This window comes from Alosa alosa, chromosome 11 (genome assembly GCF_017589495.1).
Source record: "Alosa alosa isolate M-15738 ecotype Scorff River chromosome 11, AALO_Geno_1.1, whole genome shotgun sequence".
In the NCBI taxonomy this organism is placed as follows: domain Eukaryota; kingdom Metazoa; phylum Chordata; class Actinopteri; order Clupeiformes; family Clupeidae; genus Alosa; species Alosa alosa.
This window is the reverse complement of record NC_063199.1, coordinates 1898706-1924132: the sequence shown is the minus strand read 5'-3', so window position 1 is coordinate 1924132 and position 25427 is coordinate 1898706. Positions and strand designations below refer to the sequence as shown.

The 25427-nt window shown below is 39.9% G+C and overlaps 2 protein-coding genes across 2 annotated transcripts in view; both read left to right on the top strand.

Moving 5' to 3' along the window:
- ireb2 (iron-responsive element binding protein 2) overlaps positions 1–25427 on the top strand; it is a 76515-nt gene that overhangs the window by 35657 nt on the left and 15431 nt on the right. Inside the window, 8 exon segments of the mRNA XM_048257345.1 lie at positions 2691–2850; positions 7290–7425; positions 7513–7597; positions 7705–7861; positions 12724–12848; positions 19341–19445; positions 22672–22814; positions 24133–24280. Coding sequence (XP_048113302.1) covers positions 2691–2850; positions 7290–7425; positions 7513–7597; positions 7705–7861; positions 12724–12848; positions 19341–19445; positions 22672–22814; positions 24133–24280 — 1059 coding nt within the window.
- LOC125303548 lies at positions 12939–15282 on the top strand. Its single transcript, XM_048257346.1, has one exon. It carries the CDS (start codon positions 13891–13893, stop codon positions 14827–14829), a length of 939 nt encoding a protein of 312 aa, XP_048113303.1. The 5' UTR covers positions 12939–13890; the 3' UTR covers positions 14830–15282.

The window sequence follows — 25427 nt, the reverse complement described above, 5'->3', positions numbered from 1 at the left end:
ATGTGATGTCACACAGGAAGTAAACCTCGGCCGTCATGGTAACGTGCGCAGGAAAATATTTTTTTATTTATTTTTTTTTTTAGTTAATTAGGCAACGAAAACTTTGAGGAACGAAATAAAACCGGTATTAACCGGTTACCATTATTTTTAAATAAGTGTTCCTGTTCCAGAACATAAAAAATAATAACGTTTCCGGTTTCGTTTCTGTTCCCTGTAAAATACAAAAAGTTCCCGGTTTTCGTTTTCGTTCCTTGAACCGGTTCAAAGCCCTGCTTAAGGCTGATTTGTGCTTTAGCATAGCTTTGGCAGAACCCTTTGTGTTGGCGCGAGGGGTCCAAGCCCTATGTCATCGCCTGATGTGCGCCTCCATATAACTGTACCTTTGCGTTAACGCAACGCAGACCATAAGGACTGTGATTGGTCAACTCGCCCTGTGTGTTGATAGTCAGAGGCTTCAAGGAACCTACTGTGGGTAGTATCAACATGTTAGTTCGCTAACATAAGCTTTGAGGATTAACTCAAACATATGTTGGTTACAATGATGTGGTTATCCAATTGTAAAGTGTCTATTGTCATTGTCAATTTGAGGTCATTTGCGTCGATTAGCAAGCAAACTTTTCTGCTTACAATAACTGGATTATTGGAATATAAAGTGTCTATTTCTTGATAACTTTTACAAAATCTGCATGAAGTCGACAAAGAAGCACAAATCAGCCTTAAGGAATACTCTTAAACTAGGGTCCCTTGTTCATATTATAAAATGTATATTCAGAACATCACCTTTGCCCTTCAATCATACCAAATTCTTCAGTCAGTTGAAACGACACAACTTCTCAAGAAATGATGATTAATACCTTGGCATCTTTAGTTCTGAGAGACTCATGGTGTCAGTGAACCTAAGTAGATGTAACTCCATAGGGCTGCACAATTAATTGATCTTTAATCAAAATCAATATTTGAACTAATGCAATTAGTTAATCGCAAAGGTTGCAATTAATGAGGCTTGCAACTCTGCCCAAATGGTTAATCTTGTCACATCTATGCTTTTTATATTAATCTTTTTACATCCTTAGTGTTTAGCAGAGAGAGTTTAGCAGAGAGAGCACTAGGCATGCTCATCAATCAGAAGTGCCCCAACTTTGATTTTTTAAATTATATTGCAAGTCAAAGCTTTATCACAATATCTGTCAGGAATATTTTTTCCCAAATCGTGCAGCCCTATTATTTGGTGTACTTTGCATAACAACATTTCCAGCCTTTTGTTGCCTCTTCTCTTTTTTTAAAATAAGTTGCTGCCATCAAATTCATATATTTTGGTCCACATAAGCTATTAATACAGCTACAAATGGACCTGGACCATTAACATGAGGAGAGACAATTAATAATGGCAATACTATAATGAGTGGTTGTGGTTAACATAGCAGTATATATGACATACTGTCTGGAATGTGAAATGGCTATTCATGTGGAAATTGTTCTTTCTTACATCAGATTATGTAAGTTTCATATGCATAGACCTGTTAGAATTGTTATCTAGACATGTAATATAACTAATACTTTTGAAGAGGTGGCAGAGATGCTGTGCTATACCAAAAAAAAAATACTTCTGCTATGCTGAGCTGTGATTTAGAGTATGCCTTATTAGTTGCAATATAAACTTGTGCTTGATCTTTTGTTATGTCCAATAAAAATAACTTCTATCTACATTTAATGAAGCATTACCGATTTTGTCTGGAAACTGCCCAGTGCCAACTGCCGGTGACACTGCCCCCCCCAAAATGTCATGAACTGTTGTGAATTTACATTAGGTATTTAAATTAATAGTACCCACTGTAAAACATTGCTTTGCATGCACTGTAATAGAGTCCCGAAGTGTGACGTAGCGTTTCCATGATGGCAGAATTACTGGATCTAAACAGACTTTCGAAGTGACTTAAATAGCATTGAATGTAGACATGTGGCATCATTTCTAGCTAATAAATTGTTAAAATGTAGGCTATAGGCTATAGCCATTTAAACGTGTTTTACCTGCTAGGCAGCAGCTTACCCACATAACATGGATTCCCTGGCAGGTGTAATATAAAGAAACAAAATTCCAGTGGATATTTCACGTCTTCTCAAAAACTGGCGGCTGTTAAGAGTGACGTTTTTTGCTTGAAAAATAAAGTCAAAATACTTCCGTGAATTTAAGGATGTTAACCGCATGCTGGGAGGTTACATGTAGATCTCTTTTACGGAGGAAACCCATGCTAAAATAAAACTCTGTAGTCACGAATTTGATCGTGTTGGTATGAATATATGTTGTAGTATGTGATTCCTACAGTGTAAAAAAAATATACTAACATCTTAGAAACGTTGGAAAATTATTGAAATAGATTAAGAAAGCCGCCGCTAATGGTGATTTCAATGGTTAGATTGGTTTGTTTAGATGCAGTGAAATTGCTGCCTTGGCAACACTACGTCATGGCTTCGGTACTCTATAATAACGAAGAACAATCAATATTTAGTAAGAATTCACAATCAGTTTTGTTCTAACGGGAAAAAAACACAAGAAAGTTTGATTTGGATTATAGATAGTGAACTTTGACCAGTATTACTTCAACCCAAGGAAATGATGCAAAAGGTTGCAAAATGATGCAAAATTCAGTTGCTTTGAACTGTGGTGTCATTGTGACTGTTTGAACTTTCAGATGGGATTCAGAGGCTTCCACATACCACAAGAGAAACGGGAGCAACTGGTACCATTTCTACATGCTGGCAGAGAGTATGAACTGGCCCATGGATCTGTCGTCATAGCTGCAGTTATCAGCTGTACAAACAACTGCAACCCTTCCGTAATGCTAACTGCAGGTAAGGCAAGGCATTCGCAACATATGGCGGCACAATTAATCGTAATAAAATCACAATCTCGATTCACACCTGTGCCATCTAATTTTACCACGGTTTTGCCGCATTCTTATAAAGACATTAACTACATTGACACAAGTGTTCATTCCAAGCCTACTTTCTTCCTTTTAAAAAATGACAACACAGGGTTATCTCACGTGACCGAGCAGAACAAATACCATGGTACTGAGGAACTCAGGACAGGACAAATGACGGGAGAAAAGATGTGCTAGGACGAATAAAATCGATAAAATATAAGTACAGACAGTTTAGAAAGCTTAATTCAAATTGGCAGTGGTCTCTTTAATTTTGAATACGACTGTCAAGTCATTCGACTGTCACTCAGCAACTGTAGGATGACATCAGAACTGTAGGATGTGCAGTGGTCTCTTCGTTTTTTTCCAGAGCTGTATCTTATATTTGGAACTAAGTGTCTCACTCACACACACACATACACACACACACACACATACACACACACACACATGTTAACATGTACATTATCTGTAACAGGAGTACTTTATAGAACTAGTTTCAATTTATTCTGTTTATTATTGACATTTTTTCTACCTTAAGATGATGATACACGGGGCAACTTTTTGGGCAGTGTTTCTGAACGATACTTTACCCATGAGATTCGGCAACATAATTTCTTTCTGAACGATTTGGATACTTTGGGCAACGTTTTGAGATCATCCAATCGGAGTGCTAGCAATAAATGACATGTTTATCTGTGAGCTTCTGAAAATTTCAACAAAGATGGCAGCGTAGTCACGACAGTGACGCGAGGAAAAAGAGGCTTCTTATTTCTTTTTACTCCGCTGAGTGTTTATGTTGAAACCCAAACTGGGCATTTTACGTCATGATATGCTTAGTTAAACAACTAACATCTATTTTTATGTACTGAGGTCATTGTTTTTTCCATTGTTTTTTCAACTGTTAGCTACCATTGCTCCATTGAGATTGTTAGCAAATGCTAAATCCCATTCAAAGTTATTACAAGCCAGTTGCAAGTTGTCTGTTGCTTCCATTAGTTGCCCTTTGTCTCACCTGGTTGCCCGTTGCCGGCATCATCGCCCACAAAATGTCCCTGTGTATCATCAGCTTTACAGTCAGCCATGACATTTTAATTAGGGAGGGAAAATGAAATATCTCATAGCTACCTAGTGAGAGGCCTGACCATGGTGAGTGGCAGTGGCACAGAGCTTGTGTATTCTAGCGCAGTAACGTGTTTTGACCCTAGACTGTAAAAGAAACCCAGGATAGCTAAATTGTGCACATGTTCCCACAAGGATCACATGATTGCATGAGGATTCATGGGTAGCCTAAGTGTTATTTTATAGAAAGCATATTTTTATGTTAGGTTACATAAACATATCGGAAAATTGCTTCAGATGAAATAATTTGGGGGACCCCCTGCAGTACCTCTGCGGACCTCCTAGGGGTCGTGGACCCCTGGTTGAATATCCCTGTATTAACACACACGTTGCAGAAACAAATGCAATTCCATTGACTGTGGTTAAGTCAGTATTGCTGGCAAACTAACAAGCTAGCAAGGCGACTAGTGGTTTAGCAAACATCATTACTGAAAAGCAGGTGGTCTGATCCGCCCAATTTCTAAAAGTGTTGTTGTGGTGTTGTGGTGTTCGATACATGTAGCTTCCCTCTTAACTCATTGCAGGACACAGAGGAAGTTGAGACAATAAATTCCGAGAACTTCTGAGAGCTTCCAGTTTTGGTCACTTTAACAACATAACAACTATCATGCCTTCCATTCAAATGTCAGGTCATCTTGTTCGGAAAATGCGCAGAAAAAATACTGAATATGGAATTAAACCCTCAACTTTTCTGGCTACTGCTGGCTAGCCCAGTCCCTTAGCCACTATACTACCACCGCACCATATTCAGTTATTATTCAGTTATTTGCATTGCCGACACATTGCTATTTGAGGGTGCATAATCAAGGGCATATTATATTGGGCATATTATACATTATATACAAAAGCAGGGATAATTTTGGATGTCTCTTCATCATTCATTAAATCAAAATGCTGTCAGTAGTCTTTAAATATCGATTTTAGGCATAAGATAACATTTTATATTATTCAAGCTATAATATAAACAAATCTCGCTGTAAAAGCCTTCAGAATATAGATAGGAATAAATCTTGGTTTTCCGCCTGTAGAGGAGGTGGTTGTTGCCTACCTCGCCAGCCACACAGGGTCAGCAGGAAACCAACCCTCTATTGCTCCCTGAGAAGGCTTATGCAGGGCTTAATGTTTTCAGGCGCGGGCCGTGCCATTTACAATTTTAACACTTTTGCAATGGCAGCTGTTACTCATGACGCCCCAGTGTGGTAGCTCTGTCTACCCCAGTTTTGCCTCAGTTGACCCCACATGCATTTCTTGCCTTTGCCTGTAGTCCATAATGCTCTGGCAAGCACACACCTTTGCACACCTTGCTACTAACTCAGCAATTGGCAAACATGCACAATCATAGGTACTCCAAATGATTTCATTCACCCCTACCTTCCACAATAATTCTACCCACAGTAGTGCCTCCTCATTGCGCTCCTGAGACAGGAAATAATGAAACACACCGCAATGAAACATGCCATCTACCCAATTCCTGCACAAAACAGACAGAGTGTTTTACAGCAGGTACTTTATAGTGGCAGAATATGGCGGCATCAAAGAATGCCAGCAGGAGTCTCTATGCCCCTCATGCTCCAGTATCCGAATCCTTTCTACCAACTTACTGTTGACCTCACACTTTAGAAGCAGTCATTGAGCTGCCTGCCTTCTGTCCAAAAGTCAGGACCAGTTGTGAGTCAGGACCTCACACTTTATGCCTAGAGAGAACTGTTTGCCTGTTTCAGGGTCAAGTAGAGGGCCATGCACTGTCAACGTACACTGACTTGTGGAGGCTATCGCTTCAGCATAAAAGACATCAGGCTACAGGCCCCTATCACTTATAGGCTGTGTTGCAGCATCTTGGAAGAGCGTGCAAGCTGGGCTTTGTGCAATACCTTTGCCCACATTTATAGCCTGTATTGGTAGCCTGATCTGTGCTTTCAACTTCACACATGTGACTGGAGCCCAGCATGTGTGTGTCATGTCTTGTCTTAGTCTCTAATGTCAAGTGTGCTCAACTCACCCTGACCACTGTGTATTGTCGGCTTCACTTCAGCACCTGCCTAGTATGTTGCTGCAGTTCTACGTCAAACGTGCCTAAGACAGCCTAGACACTAAGAGCTCACCAGGACCCTGCCTGCTCTGTGTTGTTGGCTCATGGCAAGTAAGCTAGACTCAAGAAACATGTCAGTATTCAACCCCTGCAAGGTTTTCAGCTTGTGTTCATGACTATAAGTCGCTCTCGAGTATAACCGTGGGTTTCCACACAGCGAAACACCTCACGAATTTCGGCCAGCAAAATTTCGCCTCGGGGGCGTGACTTGCCAAACAGCTAACCTTTTGACTGCAGTGTCTAGCCAGTGGTGGCAAGCGAGCTAATTAGGCTAATCAGCTAGTTCAAAAGTTTAAGTTACTTAATGAAGATATCCAGGGGTCTTTATGCCTCGACTAAGTTGATGTTGCCTATAAACAACAAATCATGTTCATAGAAACAACAAGGTCAATAAGACATAATATATTTCATACCTGTGTTGCAGCATGTAGCCTAGCTGTCTAGCTAGGCTTAAATTGAAATCCAATGTCGGAACATGCTAGCAGTTGGACTGTTGGCTAGCTGAAAAGTTTGAGTGTTTAAACTAACATATAAAATGGTCTATTTAGCGGTGTATGTGCCCTGACTAAGTTCGTATGGCATATAAACCACAATTTGTGTTGATACAAGTACCAATGTTCGTGTTCGAAACATTTTAATCACATACAAATTTTTGTGTTACAGCTAAGGTAGTCTCCGCCATCTTGGTCAGACTTTTTTATAACTCCCGCCTCCAAACACGAACACGCGGACCTGATTGGTTCTCGAATGGTCCTGTTTAACTCAAGGGGAGGTGAAAAATGAGTAATTCCCCAAATGGTGGAATATCCCTTTAAGACTACAGATCCTGTTCAACTATATCCTCTGCCCACAACTGTTTCAAATTAAATGTCCTCACTACAATAATTCACTATTAAATAATTAACTATTTAAACTACTCAACTATTTAACTGTTCAGCCATTTCAACTGTCAGTTGTCATCAACTATGACTCCCGCCAACTGTTTCCTCTGCCCACAACTGTTTCCAAATAAAAGTTTGTTTTGTATTTTATGTTAATATATGTTTAGCATTTTCATGCACTGGTAATTTCCTCGAAATGACATTTTCTAGTTGATATCACCGTCACTTATGTTCTGTGTGTGTGTGTGTGTGTCTTTGGGTGTCTTTGGTTGGCAGGTTTATTGGCAAAAAAAGCTGTGGAGGCAGGTCTTGTAGTAAAACCTTATATCAGAACTAACCTGGCCCCTGGGAATGGTATGGTGACCCACTACCTGAACGTCAGTGGCGTGCTGCCATACCTTAGTCAGCTTGGGTGAGGATTACACACTCTGTGATATTGAATTGCTGATATTATATTGATAGATATTATAACCTCTTCCGTTTGCCTCTTTTACCCTAGATTTGAAGTGATTGGATATGGATGTGCCACATGTGTAGGGAACACCGCACCATTACCAGACACTGTTGTCGATGCCATTAACAAGGTACATTGCATTCATCTCAGACTGCTGTCACCATATTCTTTTCTATAGTGTCTGAGGTTTAAATATTATGATTGAGAATTGAAGTCATTTCATGCATTTCTTTGTAGGGTGATTTGGTTGCATGTGGAGTGCTGTCAGGAAACAGGAATTTTGAGGGCCGTCTATGTGACTGTGTGCGAGCCAACTACCTCGCCTCACCTCCTCTGGTTGTGGCTTATGCAATTGCTGGCACAATCAGTATTGACTTTGAGAAAGAACCTCTAGGTAAGAAAGACTTTTTGCACATAAATATTGTGAGGGATCGAACAGTGGACACGTAGACTCTGGATTGCGGGTTCAACAATATCGGATTTATTCCAGGTTTAAACAAAGTTTCTGTGCCCAAAAAACTTAACAGAAGATTTCACCCTCCAACATGAACCACCAAATGAAAAAAAGAAACTTATTTACAAACTGATCAAACCAATAACTATTAAAAGGGGTCCCATCAAAATCAATTTACTCTTACAAAAAATAAAAAACATTGGAAAATATAACTAATTACTTCTAAACAAAATAAACAAACTAAACATTCCCTCCAATCCCCCGTGGCAAAGACGCAGATGAACGCAGCCAAATGTTGTTAAGCTGCCGGAATGTTCTGCTCCATCTTGCCATGGTAAATGAAATAAACAACGTTAACAAGCTTAAACAAACGTAAACGTACCAGAACACAATTGAAAAGCTGCGTGCCGTGCACTCAACTTGACAATTATGTGCTGTTAAATTAAGCAATAATGTCTGAAATCAAATCTATGCGTGATTACTGAAATGTTATGTATCAGTGCTAAGTGCATATGTATATGAATGCGTCATGAATGCATGTATGTGCACATGTAAGAAATGTGTAATGTGAAATGTGTTCCTGGATGGATGCACTGCATGCTTTTCCAATCATCCGAGCCCAAAGCCTTAAACCAGCAAAACAAAAGGGTTCACAAACGTTATTCTTTTTTCTAAATGCGTACCATGGTGACAAAGAGAAAGAAGTAAGCTATAATTTGGAATGTAAGCTGACTGTTGTCAAATTTGCCAAGCAAAATACGGGAGAAACTATATGTTTCATTCTCTCATGCTTTTTCATTCGTCCTGACCAGGAGGGAGAATGAAACATTATGCACGTCCCACTTTTGCACGAATAATTCCTGAACGGTCTTGGTCAGGGCTGAAAATGCAACTGCAGCTTGCACCTGTGTCTTTGACAGAGGACATATTGCTAGTGACAAAATATTAGCTTTCAGTGTGGTACGATCTCTTAATAAATTACGTTTGATTAAAACGTGTTTCATCTGCCCCAGCTATCCCCGCTATTTTGATCTTATCTCACTCAATGAACAACATCAACACTAAATGAATGATGATCCGTAATTGAAGCTTATCATCGGATAGCCTAGTCATATGGGTAGACATTCAGTGTGTTTGAAATAATGAATTTGATCATATTTTCCATCTTTGCAGAGGAAAGGTTTTGTGTGAAGGGAATTAAAGGTCTGTCTCATATAGACACCTGTCTCAAATACTAGCCAGTACAGTTTGGCGATTTGGAAAAATAAAAGCCTGGGCTATTATTTGAAGTTTACACGGTACACTGCAGCTAGAAGGTAGGGAAGCACCAGAGGGGGAGGAGGGCATTTTTGATTACATTTAATTGAGACGTAGTTAAATTAATCTGACAATGTAAAACACTACACATATTTTACATGAAAAAGATTGTCATGTGTTGATTCCCAAGAGTCCAAGCTTTCAAATGATGTATAATGAGTATGTTACATAACAATCTGATCTATAAAAATGAAATAGAATGTTGGGGGATTGTGGGGGAGGGGGTCATCACAGACGATATGGTTTTAACATCATTCAGCCTGTCAGATTGAGAGACAAACTTGTGCGGATGGGGGTTAATGCTCATTGCTCACCTGGTATCCTGGATCACAGACTACGTGACGGAGAGACCACAGTTTGCTGGCTGAAGGACTACCTTTCAGAAACTGTGCACTGATCAGCAGCACTGGAACACCTCAGGGGACTGTGCTTTCACTGTTCCTGTTCACTCTGTACACGTCTGACTTTAGCTACAACTCTGCAATTGTGGGATGTATTAGGGATGGACAGGAAGACGAATACATGAACCTGGTGGATGACTTTGTGCAATCGTGCAGGCTCAACCATCTGCAGTTGAACGCAACAAAGACCAAGGATATGGTGGTGGATTTCAAGAGATCTAAGCCTCCAATGCTGCCAGTCTCCATTGAAGGGGTCAATGTGGAGGTGGTCAGCACATACTGTATAAGTACCTGGGGATACATGGACAGTAAACTAGACTGGTCAGCCAACATAGATGCTTTTGGAAAGGACGGTCAGCTTTACTTCCTGAGGAGGAGTAAAGCTTTACTTCCTGAGTATTGGTTTCTATCCTCATCTGAATGTTTTTAATAGTTGATTACTTTGATACCAGTATATTTCACTCTATTGCTTTTATAGACCTAATTGTTAATGCTGGTTTTCTTTTGAAAACTGATGATTTTATGTCTGTGTTTGTTTTATTTTGCATTTGTAAAGCATGTTGTAACTTGGTTTTAGAAAAGTGCTGTATAACGTATTGTTATTATTGTTATTATTAGGGCCATATTTATGATGGCTCTTTTACAATATGGGAACACAGGCGAGTCCCACTGCTCTGTCGGGCACGCTGCTTTTGTTTTATGATTTTCATAAGTTTATGTAATGTTTTGTTCTATTTTTGTATTTACTCATTTAATTAAACATTCACCTTGTATTGACAGAATTTTAGTTAGTTTTTGTCTTAGTCTTAACATTTTTAATCATCAGTTGGCTGGTACATGTCTGTAACATGTTTCTCCATTGGGCTAAAGTACTAAGCGAACCGATAGCTTTTTGAGAGATCCATCTTTCTATAAACTGATGCGCTAGCTGCACCTCCAGTGTCTGGACTTATTGCTGTAGCTTAATGTTACTCTGCGAGAAATTCGCTACAAGTCACAAGTCCACTGAGGTTCTGAGTTCTGTCTGGATTGAGACTGGAACTCTGGTAAAACATTACCATGAGAGGTCCACCGAGCTACTGATGTGCAATTTTACAGCTTCTGTGCTCAAAGAGTCATGACTTCAGACTGATCTGTGCAGAGCCCTGCAGATGGAGAGCAAGACTACCAGATGTGTTGTTCACGCCAAGAGTGTCACCATCATTGTCCATGGACTGTCGCCTGGTTAAACTTAGCCATATATTTCTGTGTGTAACGCTTTCAGTTGTGCGTTGTGCATGAAAAATGCACTATAGAAATAAATACTTACTGACAAAGTTAAGGATAGACTTTGATATAGGTCACTGACTTCCAAAAGAAACTGCCACTTAAGGTTTGGAGCTGAAAATGATTGACCCCAAACAACCTGGCCACAAACAGTTTTAAAGAAATAGTTCTGTCTAAGAACAACTTTTGGAATGATAATGAGTAAAAACTTTTGTTGAGTACCAAATAGTGCTGGGCGGTATGACCCAAAATGTATATCACGGTATTTTTCAAAATTCTTACGGTTTCACGGTATATGACGGTAGTTTTTTTTTTCATGCATAAATAGATGTTCACAGCATTTTCTACAGGTTGAGAGAGGAATTGCTACATTGACTAAGGATGCTCTATTTTACTGTCATGTTGTAGAATAACTCCAACATGCAGTTTTGCATGGCCCCACAAAATGATGCTGTTTACAAAGAGCCACTCATGATTCTAATGAAGAATCTAATCAGAATGCAAAGACAATTGCAGTCGAAATATAGAACTTGTACTGTGCACATTTCACATCTTGTATAAAACCAATACAAAAAGTATTGCAACTTGCAATAATTATACTTTTTTGAAAATTATACAATTTAAAATAAAACCTCTGCTAATTTGCTTACTCTGCCTATCAGAAACATGCCTTATTGTTATTGTGTGGTTTACATGACGTTAGTGGTAGGCTAACGTTAACTTCATGTGGATGTCTTGTTAGCCTGTCATGAGCTTCGGTTCGGTTCTCTAGGCAAAACATTAACAAAAAAGTTCGTTTTGGTGCACTGATGACCGTCAGGATCATTTCTAACTAGTCAGCTAGTATTGCTCAGTTCATGTCTATAACATGCTTTACTTGCTACCTGGATAATTTCAGCGAAGTTCAGCGAATTTCAGCGAATATTCTTAATTCTTATAATATTTTAAGGTGAGATGAATGATAAGATTTAGATCATTAAACTTCACTGTGTTTAGTGGGTTGCTAACTAACGACATCACGTACTAGCCAGCTAGTTACAGCTGTTGAACAATCTCAATAGAATTTTCGTGACGGTAAATCCCTTTCAATGCAGTATCCCTTAACGTTTTTCCTTAACTAAAGAAACAATTTAAGGTATTCTGTGCAACACCTAAGGAGAAATTGAGCCTTAAGGGTCATACTTCAGGGGAAAAACTGAAGTTTTGTGAAGGTGTTTTGTGTTTACCCTCACTATGCCTGGCAGTGGCACCATGCCTGCGTGTGAAAAAAGTCCCCGTCTGAAACACTGTCGCGCGGCGCAGCATTCCAAACGTTGTGCAATCAAATACACCGGTATGGCGGTATATTAAAAATTCATATCATAACGAAAATATACACCGGTACACGGTGTGAACCGGTATACCACCCAGCACTAGTACCAAAATTACATTAACCTGAGTAGTTTTGTGTAAGACCAGAATGTGCAAGGAAATAGTATATAGCAAAGCCTTGGGAGAGTGTGTCAAAGTATATTGCTACTTTAAACCACTGACTAAGCTCAAAATATAATTCTACTTCTGTGTTACTATGCGAAAGGTCCTTGCAGACAAACAGTGTTTTTAACTTTGTAAGTATACAGAAAGGGTATAAGAAGGACTGTTTGTGCAGTCCTTAGACCCTAGGTTGCACTAGGTTGCTCTGAACTTGTTTTACCTAGCAGTTAATGGGCTAAAGGCTTTTATCGTAGGCATTGCAGACAACATGTCCAATTGCACTGGAGTGGTTCCATGAACTGAAATTATGTTTGTTGAATGTTTAATGTTTTGTTTCCGTTACAGGGGTGAACTCTGAGGGGAAAGAAGTCTTTCTGACTGATGTATGGCCTTCACGGGTAGAGGTCCAGAACATTGAAGAGGAAACCGTAATCTCTAGCATGTTTAAGGATATCAGGACTAGAATGGAGGTGAGTTTCAGGTGGATTTAGGGCGGGGCGATATGGCAAAAAAAATATAATATCCCGATATTTTTAGTCTATTTCATGATATACGATATATATATATATGTCGATATTTTGAATTTTTCTCAAAAGGACTTCATGAATTCTCACTTTCACCCTGTGATGTCAGTATAATGCAGTAGGCTAGGATAAATCATACCAGTCCAGTCCCTGCCAATTATATCCGCATTAAAACATTCTTGGTTATTCACATGTGATTTTTATTTTAAATTTGCATGCAAAAGCAGGGCTGAAAGTAGTTTTGAATTCTTGCCAGTAGCCTACTATGAAGGTTTCTCAAAGGGAAAAGTGTGCATGCAAAACTTTCAACACACCTAAATAGGGTACAACAATGATTTATTTTGGCCTATTTGCAGAGCATTCATCATGGCCTGTTATTTGGCTTTATCATTCTCTCTTCTTCTTTCCCTGCCTTCTTTGAAAGGCCCCTCTGCCTATCCACTCTTCAGGATAAACTGTTAACTAACTTCTCTTTTTGCATGGCTTCATGGCTTTAGTTAACTTTCCAAATAAATTTAGTTTGTTTCAATCTGTCACTGATGTGTCTCCATATGAATGATGGTGGCTTACATCGGATAGAAGGTAAGGTACGGTGTGGTGCGTGTTTCCCTAATTAGTTGTTTGGTTGTTGGTTGATAAATAAGACACGGTTGCGTTTTCGTTTTGAGACAGTCAGATGCACTCATAGACATTAACCTAATCTGCCTCAATGCGCAGATCTCAAGTTTAATTTAAAAATCAATCTGGAGGGAAGCTAGACTAACATTTAGCATGAGAAAAGCATTTGTGGAGAGTGAGATGTGCGCATTTGCGCTGTCGTTTTGAAACAGTCAGACGTGCACATAGACAGACAGTAGGCCTAGTCCTTCTGCCTAATGCACGGATATCATTGTAAGTTTAATTTGAAAATCCCTTGCTATTTTGTTTCGTTTTTCGTTTTGTGTAACCAAATCAGAACTGCTTCCATCTATTAACCTCAGCTCACTTTATGCTGTGCCTGTGTGCTTTTTGTAACTTGGCAATGGAACCTGTTTACACCCCTGCTGCTCTTAAACTTTTTCGCTGCCACACCCCCCTGGACCCGACGCTGTATAAACTCTGCTGCTCGCTTGGAATTACTCGTCGTTCACGTTATGCTCATCGCTTCAAAAGAGGACCGACTCTCATCTATGGACACGATGCTCAAATCCCAACTTTAAACACACCCGACCGTCGACGACCACAGCCAAGAAACAGGGGAATTAACTTTGACAACCTTAGTCACCCTCCTAGGCTGCCTCCTCCTGCCTCGTCGTCACATCAGAACTTTAACATTGGCAACCTAAATGCGCGCTCAATCACAAACAAAACGGCCTTAATAAACGATCTGATCATTGACAAAAAATTTGACCTGTTTTGTCTCTCAGAGACCTGGCAACAACCCGGTGACTGCATTAATTTAAACCTGCTGACCCCCTCTGGCTACTGCTACTTATCCAAACCCAGATCTGTAGGGAGAGGGGGCGGGTTGGCTGTAGTGTACCGCTCAGATCTGACTATTAAAGAACTTAGGCCATTTGAAGGGACATCCTTTGAATATATTGCTGTGAAGGTTGTCTCTACCCTACCACTTTTACTATTGCTAATCTACCGCCTCCCAAAACCATCTGCACATTTTCTGTCTGAATTCAATGAATTTCTCACTGTTCTTTCATCCCTTTCTTCTGCTATGATTATGTTAGGGGATTTTAACATTCATGTGGATACTAATTGTTCTTACACCTCAGAGTTTAACTCTGTATTGGACTGTTTCAGTTTGACACAGCATGTTGACTTTCCCACTCACACTCATGGTCACACGCTCTGCTCTTCTGGTCTGAATGACATCTCTGTCTCTGGTTCCATCTCTGGTGTCTCTGACCATAAGCTGAATGCCGTTTTCATATGATCACTCCTCCCTCCTCAGAGAAAACAACTATCACAGGTCGTAACATCAGATCAATTGACCACAGCATGCTTGCTGCCTCTATACAGGCCTCGCCGCTGTTTGACCTGGATGAGCTCTCGTCCGCGGATAACCTGGTTGCTATGTACAATGACACCCTGACCAGCCTGCTTGATAGCTTAGCCCCTGTCAGGACTAGGCTTGTACCAGCAAACCGTACATGCCCCTGGTTCACCCTTGAGCTGAAGCAACTAAAGGCCGCTGGCCGCCGTCTTGAACAGCTATACAAGAAAACTGGCCTTACAATTCACTCGGATGCTCTACACCGAACATATATATAGACATATAGGGATGCACTCAATGCTGCCCGCTCAAACTACTACTCATCACTCATAACCTCCTCCATGTCCAGGCCAAAAACCCTATTCAGGACTCTGGACAAACTCCTAAAACCCCATGTCACTGCCTGTCCTAAGACCCCTGAGCAGTGCCAGGCCTTCTTACACTTCTTTGATGATAAAATTAGCCAAATCTACCACTCCTTCAACCCCAATACTATCTCTCTCCTTAGTAGTCCATAGTTCTTCTCCTCCTTCTCTGGGCCCTCAGCTCTCTCATTTCACCGCTACTGACTCCCTCACCATCACTGACATCATTACTAAGTCCAACTCCTCATCGTGTCGGCTTGACCCTGCCCCCACCCCTCTACTTAAAGCCTGCTCCACATCCCTATCTGAACCCATTACATTGATTGTTAACACCTGCCTCAACTCTGGTGTGGTGCCTGCTGCCCTCAAGACTGCTGCAGTTACACCCATTTTCAAAAAACCTGACTCCGACCTTACATCACCTATCTCCAACCTCCCCTTCCTGGCCAAGGTACTGGAAAGAGTGGTGGCCACACAACTACACACCTTTCTTAACCACCACGACCTGTATGAGCCCTTTCAATCTGGCTTCCGCTCATGTCACAGTACAGAGACTGCCCTTCTACGCATAGTTAACAACCTCCTCCTGTCTGCTGACTCTGGTTCACTTAACATTCTCATCTTCCTTGACCTTAGTGCTGCTTTCGATACCATCAACCACAATGTTCTAATCTCCCGTCTGTCTGCTATTGGTGTTTCTGGCACAGCTCTCAATTGGTGTCAGTCATACCTCACCAACAGAAAGCAGTTTGTAACACTTGTTCCACATCAGTCCTCCAAGTCGTGGTGTCCCCCAGGGTTCTGTACTTGGGCCCCTCCTCTTTCTCATATACATCCTCCCTCTTGGCCAGATTATTCGCAGCCACGGTCTCAACTTCCACTGCTATGCAGATGACATCCAACTCTATCTTACCACTCCCTCTCCCTCTGACCCCCCACCACGCTCTCTCACTGACTGCCTCTGACTTAAAATTATGGATGCAAAACAATTTTCTCAAGCTCAACACAGACAAAACCAAAATTCTGCTGATTGGCCCTAAAAGCATCCTCTCCAAATCTCCCCGTCTCACTCTCAACATTGATGGCTCATCTGTCCACTCCACCCCTGTTGTTAAAAACCTTGGCATTCAGCTTGACTCCACCCTTAACCCTCAGCTTGACTCCACCCTTAGCTTTGATCCTCATATCCACATCCTGTGCATAGTGATGCACAGACTTTGGTTCACTCTTTCATTGTCCCGTTTAGATTACTGCAACTCACTTTTCCTTGGTCTCCCCACTGAAACCCTTCAAAGACTACAATATATTCAAAACTCTGCAGCCAGGCTCCTCACCCATACCAGACGATCAGCACACATCACCCCCATTCTCCATCAACTCCATTGGCTACCAGTTCCGTCCCGGATCAAATACAAAGGACTACTACTCACCTTCAAAGCCCTCCACAACCTTGCCCCCCCCTTACATCTGCGACCTCCTGACCCCTTACACTCCTTCCCGCTCACTCAGATCCTCTGACCAAAACCTCTTGGCTATCCCCCGCTCCAGACTCTCCACCCTGGGTGGCAGGTCCTTCCGTGCCTTGGCCCCCAAACTCTGGAACTTCCTCCCCCAACCTCTTCGTGCCTGTCCTTCTCTTCCTTTCTTCAAAGCACATCTCAAGACCTTTCTGTTTAATGATCACTTCTCCTCCACACCCAACACATAGCTCCATACAGATAACTTGTCTTTGTTGCATTGTTTTGTTTGTTATTGTGTTTCCCTGCCTTTGTCTTTGTTGTATTGTTTTGTTTGTTTGTTATTGTGTTTCCCTGCCTTCCTAATATGTAAAGCGACCTTGGGTTTGAGAAAGGCGCTATATAAAATAAACATAGTAGTATTATTATTATTATTATTATTATTATTATTATTATTATTATTATTAACCTAGCTCATTGTTGAACAACACTAGCCTATCCCATAGATAGAACATTAGCTACCCATAGATAGAAATGCTACTGCCGCTGTTGAACTGAAAGTTTACTTCTCGTCTACAGCCAGATGTCACCCCCTCATCTGAATAGATTGTTCAGGATTGGTTTGTGAGTGTGTGATGTGCGTTGTTACTGAAAGGGAGGGGAAGAGAGATGGGGACACGAAACGGCAAAGTAAGTGTTGCTGCTTAAAAAAATTATGACTGCAAAATAGTCGATATTTGCGATATAACACTTTAATGTATCTCACGTACAGCAAACTGTTATATATCCAGTATATGAATTCGGTATATCGCCCAGCCGTAGGTGGATTATCAGTTAGGAATAGCAGAGGGTTTGCGATTGTGGGAGTTTGCACTGATCCTGTAGCTTGTTGTGCAGTCATGATCTAAGATGATTCTGAATTCTTCATAGATTATTTTACTGTATTATTTTAGTAAAATATGATCGTTATTATTAATTAGACTCCATCCAAGCGGAATGATTATTGCCCATTTGCAGTTATGCACATGCAGATGCGATGTGTGTAAACGAAGTAATTTGTTAATGTCAGTTCTGGAATAGTTCCTTCTTCTTTCAAACAGGCAAGGCTTACGCCTATGTTAAAGAAACATACACTTAATCCAACTGATATGAAGAACTACAGACCTGTCTCCCTTCTTCCTTTCTTATCAAAGGTTTTGGAGAAAGTGGTCTTCAAGCAAGTCTGACTTCTTACAGTGATGGTCAAAGGTGTTGGCACCCATGCTAAAGTTGACTAAAAAGAGGAATCTTTTGGAACATGATCTTAATGCCTTTTAAGTAAAAAAATAAGGAAATATCGGACCTTTAAGGACCCCAATTTTCTTTGTGAATGAATAATTTATCATAAATAAATAAATGTTCTTCCTTAAAATACAGGGGTCATAAGTATTGACACTCCTATGTTAAATTTCCATAGAGGAAGGGAGGTTTTTATTTTTAAAGGCCAGTTATTTCATGGATCCAGGATACTATGCATCCTGATAAAGCCTTTGGAATTAAAATAGCCCCACATCATCACATACCCTTCACCATACCTAGAGATTGGCATGGTGTTATTTCAGTTAGCCTATTAGCTGGTTTGATCCTCATTGAGCTCAATGCAAGTCACATGGTTTTATTGGAAACGGCACAAGCCTTAAACCGGGGCTTCATCAGGCACGCCCCTTTTTGCTCAACACAAGTCTCGAAGCCTCGCTTTAAATGTCATCACTAGAGACAACGGAAGACAGAGGGACGAGCTGGAGCTCCAGGGACTCTGGGAAGTTTAGAGTTTGTTTGGAAGTAAATTGAAGTTTATAATGTTAATCTTGCTTGCTGTGAGGCAAGGGGATAAAGTATGGTCCAGAGTTATGCAAGGTTGCCTTGTTTGGATTGGGTGCCTAGAAAGCCTGTGAATCGGTTGCCTAGTTTAATGTTGAGTTTAGATGTTCACTAGAATATGCATACTGAAGATCCCTGTATTTTTATGTCTGGACTTCTGCTGTGCTTCCTCCTCTTTTGTGGACAATAAATGACTATATTTTTGTACGGAACTGTCGTCTCCTGCCACATTCTTCCCTCAACACCATTTTATCCAGTGGAGCATGTCCCAAAACGTGGGGTGGCTGCAACGGTCCCAGTAGACTTACCAACTTTTTAAAACTGTTCACTGTTAATTTAACTATTGTATTGTTTTATTTGTAAGTCGGTTTGGACAAAAGCGTCTGCCAAATCCCATAACCATGTCAATTATGGAAATGGACACTGGAGTATAGTGTTCAGTCGTCCACCCATCCATGTATCCATCTTTCCACATTTATCCAGCGATCCATCTGCTATCCATCTATTAACCCTTAAATGCCTGACCGTTCTAATTTTGTCAAAATTTTAATGATGACCAATTGTCTTATATCTCAGTCTAATGACTGATTTTATTCCTGAAATCTTCCCCCGTAGTTCTGAAACATAAGCTATGATTTGAGATGATTGGTTAAGAAGTTTATTGCACAATTTTTGTTTTTTTGAATATTAGAAGATGAGACATGACAAAATAGTGTTCAGTCAGTACTGATATTGCTATACAAAAACATTATTCTTGTCTCTTTTCCAGAAAGGTAGCACATTTTGGGACAGTATAGAATGTTCAGATGCTGATCAGTTCCCTTGGGATTCGAAATCAACTTATGTCCACTGCCCTCCATTCTTCAACAAATTAGTAAGTATTATTCTATTTTATTCTATTCCAGGGTATCTGCACATTTTCCAAGTGCAAATTTAAAGGCTTTTAAGCAGGGCTCCAAACCGGTTCAAGAAACGAAAACCGAAAACGAACGGAATTTTACGGAATTTTACGAGGAGCGGAAACGGAAACGAAAACAAAATGGTCTTTAACTGTTCCGGAACAGAAACGTTATTCTGAAATCCACAAAACCGGTTAATAACGTTTTTTTAAGTTCTCTATATAACAGCCTAATAATTTGATTTCTGCAGTTTAAAAAAAAAAAAAAAAAAAAAACGAATAAATGGACCTTTGGTCCAAATGTGTATATTTTGTCTTGCTGTTGTAATGTAACCTACAAAAATAGACTTGATAGGCCCGCCAAACACTGCCGGAACTTTAAGAACGAACGATATTTTGCGTTCCGAACCGGTTCAGGACCGATATGTTGGTGGCGGAACGCATGCAAGAACGAAAACGTTAAACATAGGCCTACCTGAACCATTCGGAACGGAACGTTTGAAAAATTATTTCGTTTTCTAGCCCTGCTTCTAAGACCTTTTCAAGACCTCTAAATGGAAAAATTAAGACTATACCACGGCAAAACGATACATACGACAACTTAAAACTGTTTTATGCAATAGTTTTTTTTTCCTACTAATTTTAACCCCCACCCCATTTTGGATGTCTACAGAAGTTACCACATATATTTTGGCGAAAGAAAAATAATTGTGTGTGAATTACCTTCACAGCTATAAATGCCCAATTTTAGGGTCTGGGCTGCTTGCTTTTGAAGCTGGCTGTACATATCTGGTTGTGCTTACTGGCTGAGGCTGACTGTTCTTCACCTGTGTCTGTAGTAGCCTATGCTACTTGCCAAAGACATGTGCACTGGACTGGATTCCCTTCAAAGTTAGACTAAGCTATTTAAATATTTTAATAGGCCTACTTTATATAATTTACTATGTGCATCTATTGTCCCATATGCAGCACAGCAAATTAAAGTTAATCCACGACTTTACATTTTGCATACCTATGCATACCTGTATCTAAACCAACCAAAGCTTGACTGAAACATTGTAAAACCATTGACTTGTTTTAAATTAATTAAGAGACAGCTCCTCCTCGGATCCTGCTGAAAACCGCTGGTTTCATCTCAAGCACGCACGTATTATGAACGCACATTTTTTTTTTTTATGTAGCCAGTCGCCGACATTAAAAAAAAAGTGCAGCTATATTTCACAACTTTTGCGAAGTAGGCCTACTGGGAAAGGCTGGCAAGCAAGCTGTTGACAGATATTACAGGTATTATAACTTAGACAGATATTTTCTTCCCTAGGCTAGGCCAGCAACACACGCTGGAAAGATGCAAACAGATCAACTTAACATGTACAGTATTTCCTCCTGATTGCGAAAACGTTTGTTTTCTTTTTCTGTCAGTCCGTGGTTCCTTCCTTCGCAGCAAATTATCAGACGGGTGACAGAAGCACTGCGCATAATTTGACCAGCATTCTCCGCGTCCATAGTTTGTGAAACCATGATACCCAGCGCAACTCCAAAAAAGGACAAATGAGCGTCCGTCTTATGGCTGCGCCGGACAGGGCTTTTAAAATCCATAGGCTATGTCCTAAATTCCAACGTATGGCCACCCTATCGCTAACTGGCTTACCAACTCTTTCTCCCGCTCATTCTACCACTCACGTAGGCTACCTGCGTATCTCTCAGGCCTCGGCTACACCACGAAAACGTCAGGCATATTTGTACATATTATTACCGTTTTCACACTTTTAACCACACCCGTGAAAAACATCTTCACTCTGCAACCACTACACTTCCTCCCGTTGCCTTATAGTCACGTATACAGTACAATTGCGTTTTAAATGAAAAACCGGATGGAGACATTTCACTCGCTCTCTTGCTCTCGCTGGCGGTCCCATACGCAAATTTAATACCTCCCTTTCAAAAATTCAAGACATCCCAGACAATTTAAGACTTTTTAAGTATCCGCGGGAACCCTGTATTCTAGTCGTATATATCAAATTGTGAAATGTTTCTATATCACATATTGATTTCATTGGGTCATTTATGATAATATGGTTTGGATCAAATGTTTAGAAAATATTATCCAAAAATCTTTTGGGCACCTTGATTAAAAAAAGGTAAGTAAACAAGACAATGAAATCATAGATCTCTTAACTTCTTCTGAAAGTGTTTTTATCTCCCCTTCAACAACCTCGCATCACACATAAGAGAAGGTTTGATAATGACAAAATGGGATTATAGTTATATAATATAATATATAATATAATGAGGATTATACTATTATAACATACAGTAGTTGAAATAATAATAAATTAATTTATTAAATACAGTTAACAGAGACTAAGGTTTAGGAATAAAGGTAAAAAGTGTAGTGAAAGTCGGTGTGATGTCGAATAAACAGAAATGTGGTGTTAGTCAGTCTCGGGGGAAAGTGGTAAAGAAACAAAATCAGTCTGGAGATCACGTTAACGTTAGGCCTTTGTAGACTGCAGTCTGGAGATCACTGGAAGCACAGTCTGAAGTCGTGGGCGATCTTGTAGATCCGCAACTCGGTGGACTTTTAACAGCGACCCTTTGTTGCTCTGTGAGATTGCAGCTCTTCAGCGTTAACGTTAGTCTGCAGTTGGCATGGCAGCTCGCAGGTCCGCAAGCTCCCAATGGACAAACGTCAACGACATCAGCTGACTTAGAAGCAGTAAAAAGGACTAAGAATAACACGAAAACTATCAAAAATAACGGAAATAAACAGGGAAAACATTTAACTAGACAAATCAATACAAAAAATAAACATGAGGCGTTGGTTAGGATCTCCCGATTCTTTTTCGCCTGCTCATTGTGCAGTTCAGTAGCTTCTCATCAAGTTGGAGATTGACTCTGCTCTCCAATCATCATCATCGACACCGTGGCCTGAATATGGCTCGCTGTGTTCTGATGTTTAAGTGTGGCTGTGGTTAGCCAACAAGGCTGTGCTATATGCTATTTAATTGTAAATGCTTATTCTTGTTGTAATTAAAACTGCACCAATTGATGTTGTTTTGAAAATGTGTACTAATTATCATTCAAAAAACAGACCCTAGAGCTTCCTTTAATTGCATTATTTGACATGAGAAAGATGCCAATTTGTTCCAAGTTTGTTCAAGTCTAATTTCATACTAAATGAGTGAATATTTTTCCTGCCCAGATAAGAGACACCCCATCTCCCCAGTCAATAGAGAATGCATATGCACTGCTGTTCTTAGGAGACAATGTGACAACAGATCACATCTCCCCAGCTGGAAGTATTGCTCGGATTAGTGCTGCTGCAAAGTATTTGCAAAGCAAACGGTGAGTGGATCCTGTTTTGAACACTTTTATGAATATGTAATTATATATTATTAATAAAATATAACATGAAACTCTTAAAAAACAATAAGAACAAAAGTGTAAGATGCAGATGTATTTCAGAGTGATGTAGATAACAGCATTGTGACAAGAGGCATGACCAGGGATTTAATTTGTTCTGGAGTGAAAACGCTATTTTTCAATTTTAGATAGTTTATAACAGTATTTATTGTTCCGATTAACCTATATTTTAATATTTTTCACCTGCCCACTGCCCAATGTGCTTTGATTTAAAGGAGAATTCCGGTGTGATATTGACCTAAAGTGTATTGAAACATGATACCGAGTGTGAACGTATGTCTCATAGCCCATCTCGGCTTGTCCCCTGCACTCCAAAATCTGGCTAGTTAGCCCGATGCTACCAACAGCTTTTTCAATAGTGGTGCTTCGGCATCGGGCTAGCCATGCAAATAAATCACTGTTTTACACCCATTTACGAGGCTCAATGTATCTCCACACTTCATTGGTAGACTTCCGAGGGCCCTGACATTTAAAACGAGACATTGAGAACTTTGAAAAAGCACTGGTAGTTTACTTACAAGACGATTTATACAGACAGTATCTTCACGAAGTTTAGCGTTTGCAGCCATCTTGAATTTAGTCACGATAAGTCGAGCAACGAGTAAGAATGAACAGGTATGATAAGGGATCAGATTCTAAAAATAATTTAGTGGAAATGCATGGATTCCAGTTGCTGCTACTGGAAGAAACTGGAATCCATGCATTTCCACTGAATTATTTACACTTTAGGTCAATATCACACCGGAATTCTCCTTTAAAGGAATACTTCACTGATTTGCATTAACCATTAGAAACCCAATATTTTCAATGCATTGCTGCAACATTTCCAAAAGTAACCGCAATTGTTTGCCAGAAACCTAATTTGCATGTAAAAATCTAATCTTCGCCAGAAACCTGGCATTTCTGTAAAAATACATCTTTGGCTTTTTCTCGGTCAATAAGGCACTGACTTCAAAAATTCATTTCAGCTTTAAGGCTGTTGGGCAAAAAAAAGCCTATAGTATTGTGCCACCAGCCATAAATCAATTTGTAAAGGCAAAGTAATTTTTAAAGGAATGCTATTAACCATTCTTCTATAACATTCTAACCAGTTACCATTTAGCGGCCTTGGAACACTGGAACAGGAAAAAAAAAATGTATTGCTCAGAACGAACTGAAATGAAAAGCATTCTGTTTTCAGTCCATGGGTACAACTACACATAATTTTGAGAAATCACTACCATGTTATTGTACATTGCAGCCTCACACCACGGGAATTCAACTCCTATGGGGCTCGTAGAGGAAATGATGCGGTGATGACTCGTGGTACGTTTGCAAGCATGAAGCTACAGAACCGTTTCATTGGCAAACCTGGTCCCAAGACTCTGCACATTCCAACTGGACAGACGGTAAGTTGTTGGGGCAGCACAGTGTTACAATTGCAATTAACAGTTCTGTAAAGGGGAATAGTGTAACGATATAGAGCTGTTGTAAATTTTGGGGATTGTGGATTATTTTGAGTAGCTTTGCCTACCACTGAAGAATCTCACAGATTGCTGTGAGAAACTATGGGCCTTAATTGAAATGGCGGACAAAGTTCATGAACTAAAACATGTGGCTTGTAGGAGCACTTAACTGTTTGCAATGTTTACGGTTAAGATCTAGGCCATGGTGATAAATTAGCAAATTGGTTTCGCCTAGTTATTAAGTTGGTTTCAGACAGACTTAATACTGCACTTTGCTCATCATTCAAAATAGTGACTTTTATATGGTTGGCTGCTTATACATGTTAGAGAGATATGCAGATACCCCATTTTCTATTGCTTTATTTCAGTGCATGAAAATGCACTGTTCTGTTATCCTAAGTCTTCTTTTTATTACAGTGCATAAAAATGCACTGTACTGGTCTACCTAGGCTTCTTATTATTATTCCGCTTACCACTTTTTCTGCGTGCAATTCAGCTTGACCCGTTTAACTTAGAAACTTCATTCAAACTTTGTAACGTACTGTAGGTCTTTTAAAGGACCAGGCCACCTGCAGCAACTGTCTGTCTCAGGCTTTAAGGCGAGACACTACAGGTGAATAGGGTAAAATTTTTAACAAGCAGATACCACTATGAAACTTCCCCAGTTGATTACTTACATTAATATGAGAAAAAATGTATTACAAGTTTGCTGTAATTTAATGTTTACATATGCAAATTAGGCATTATCTCATTAAATATGCGCTAATTTGCATACATTTTAAGGCACGAAACCTGAGCATTGGATACAGCCAGGTTCAAAATTATGTATTCATTGTGTTCAGATATTAGATGGGGAAACATTTACAGAGGGATTTATGAATATCTACTTTTGTTATCCTGTAAATCAGAAAATTATGTCACTAGCCCTAAAAAACGATTTTTTTCCATGTTTTTAGGCATAAAATGTCATGTAAGTCAGGCTAGGAATAATATATCAACAAACCCCTCTGTAGAAATCTTCGACATATAGTTAGGCATAAGTCTAGAAAGTTTGGTGTATGTACGTGCTTCTGAAGTGGAGTTTTTGAGC

Excerpts from the sequence above, each read along its gene's own strand:
- LOC125303548 (XM_048257346.1), top strand. The coding sequence starts at position 13,891 with ATGCTGTGCCTGTGTGCTTTTTGTAACTTGGCAATGGAACCTGTTTAC.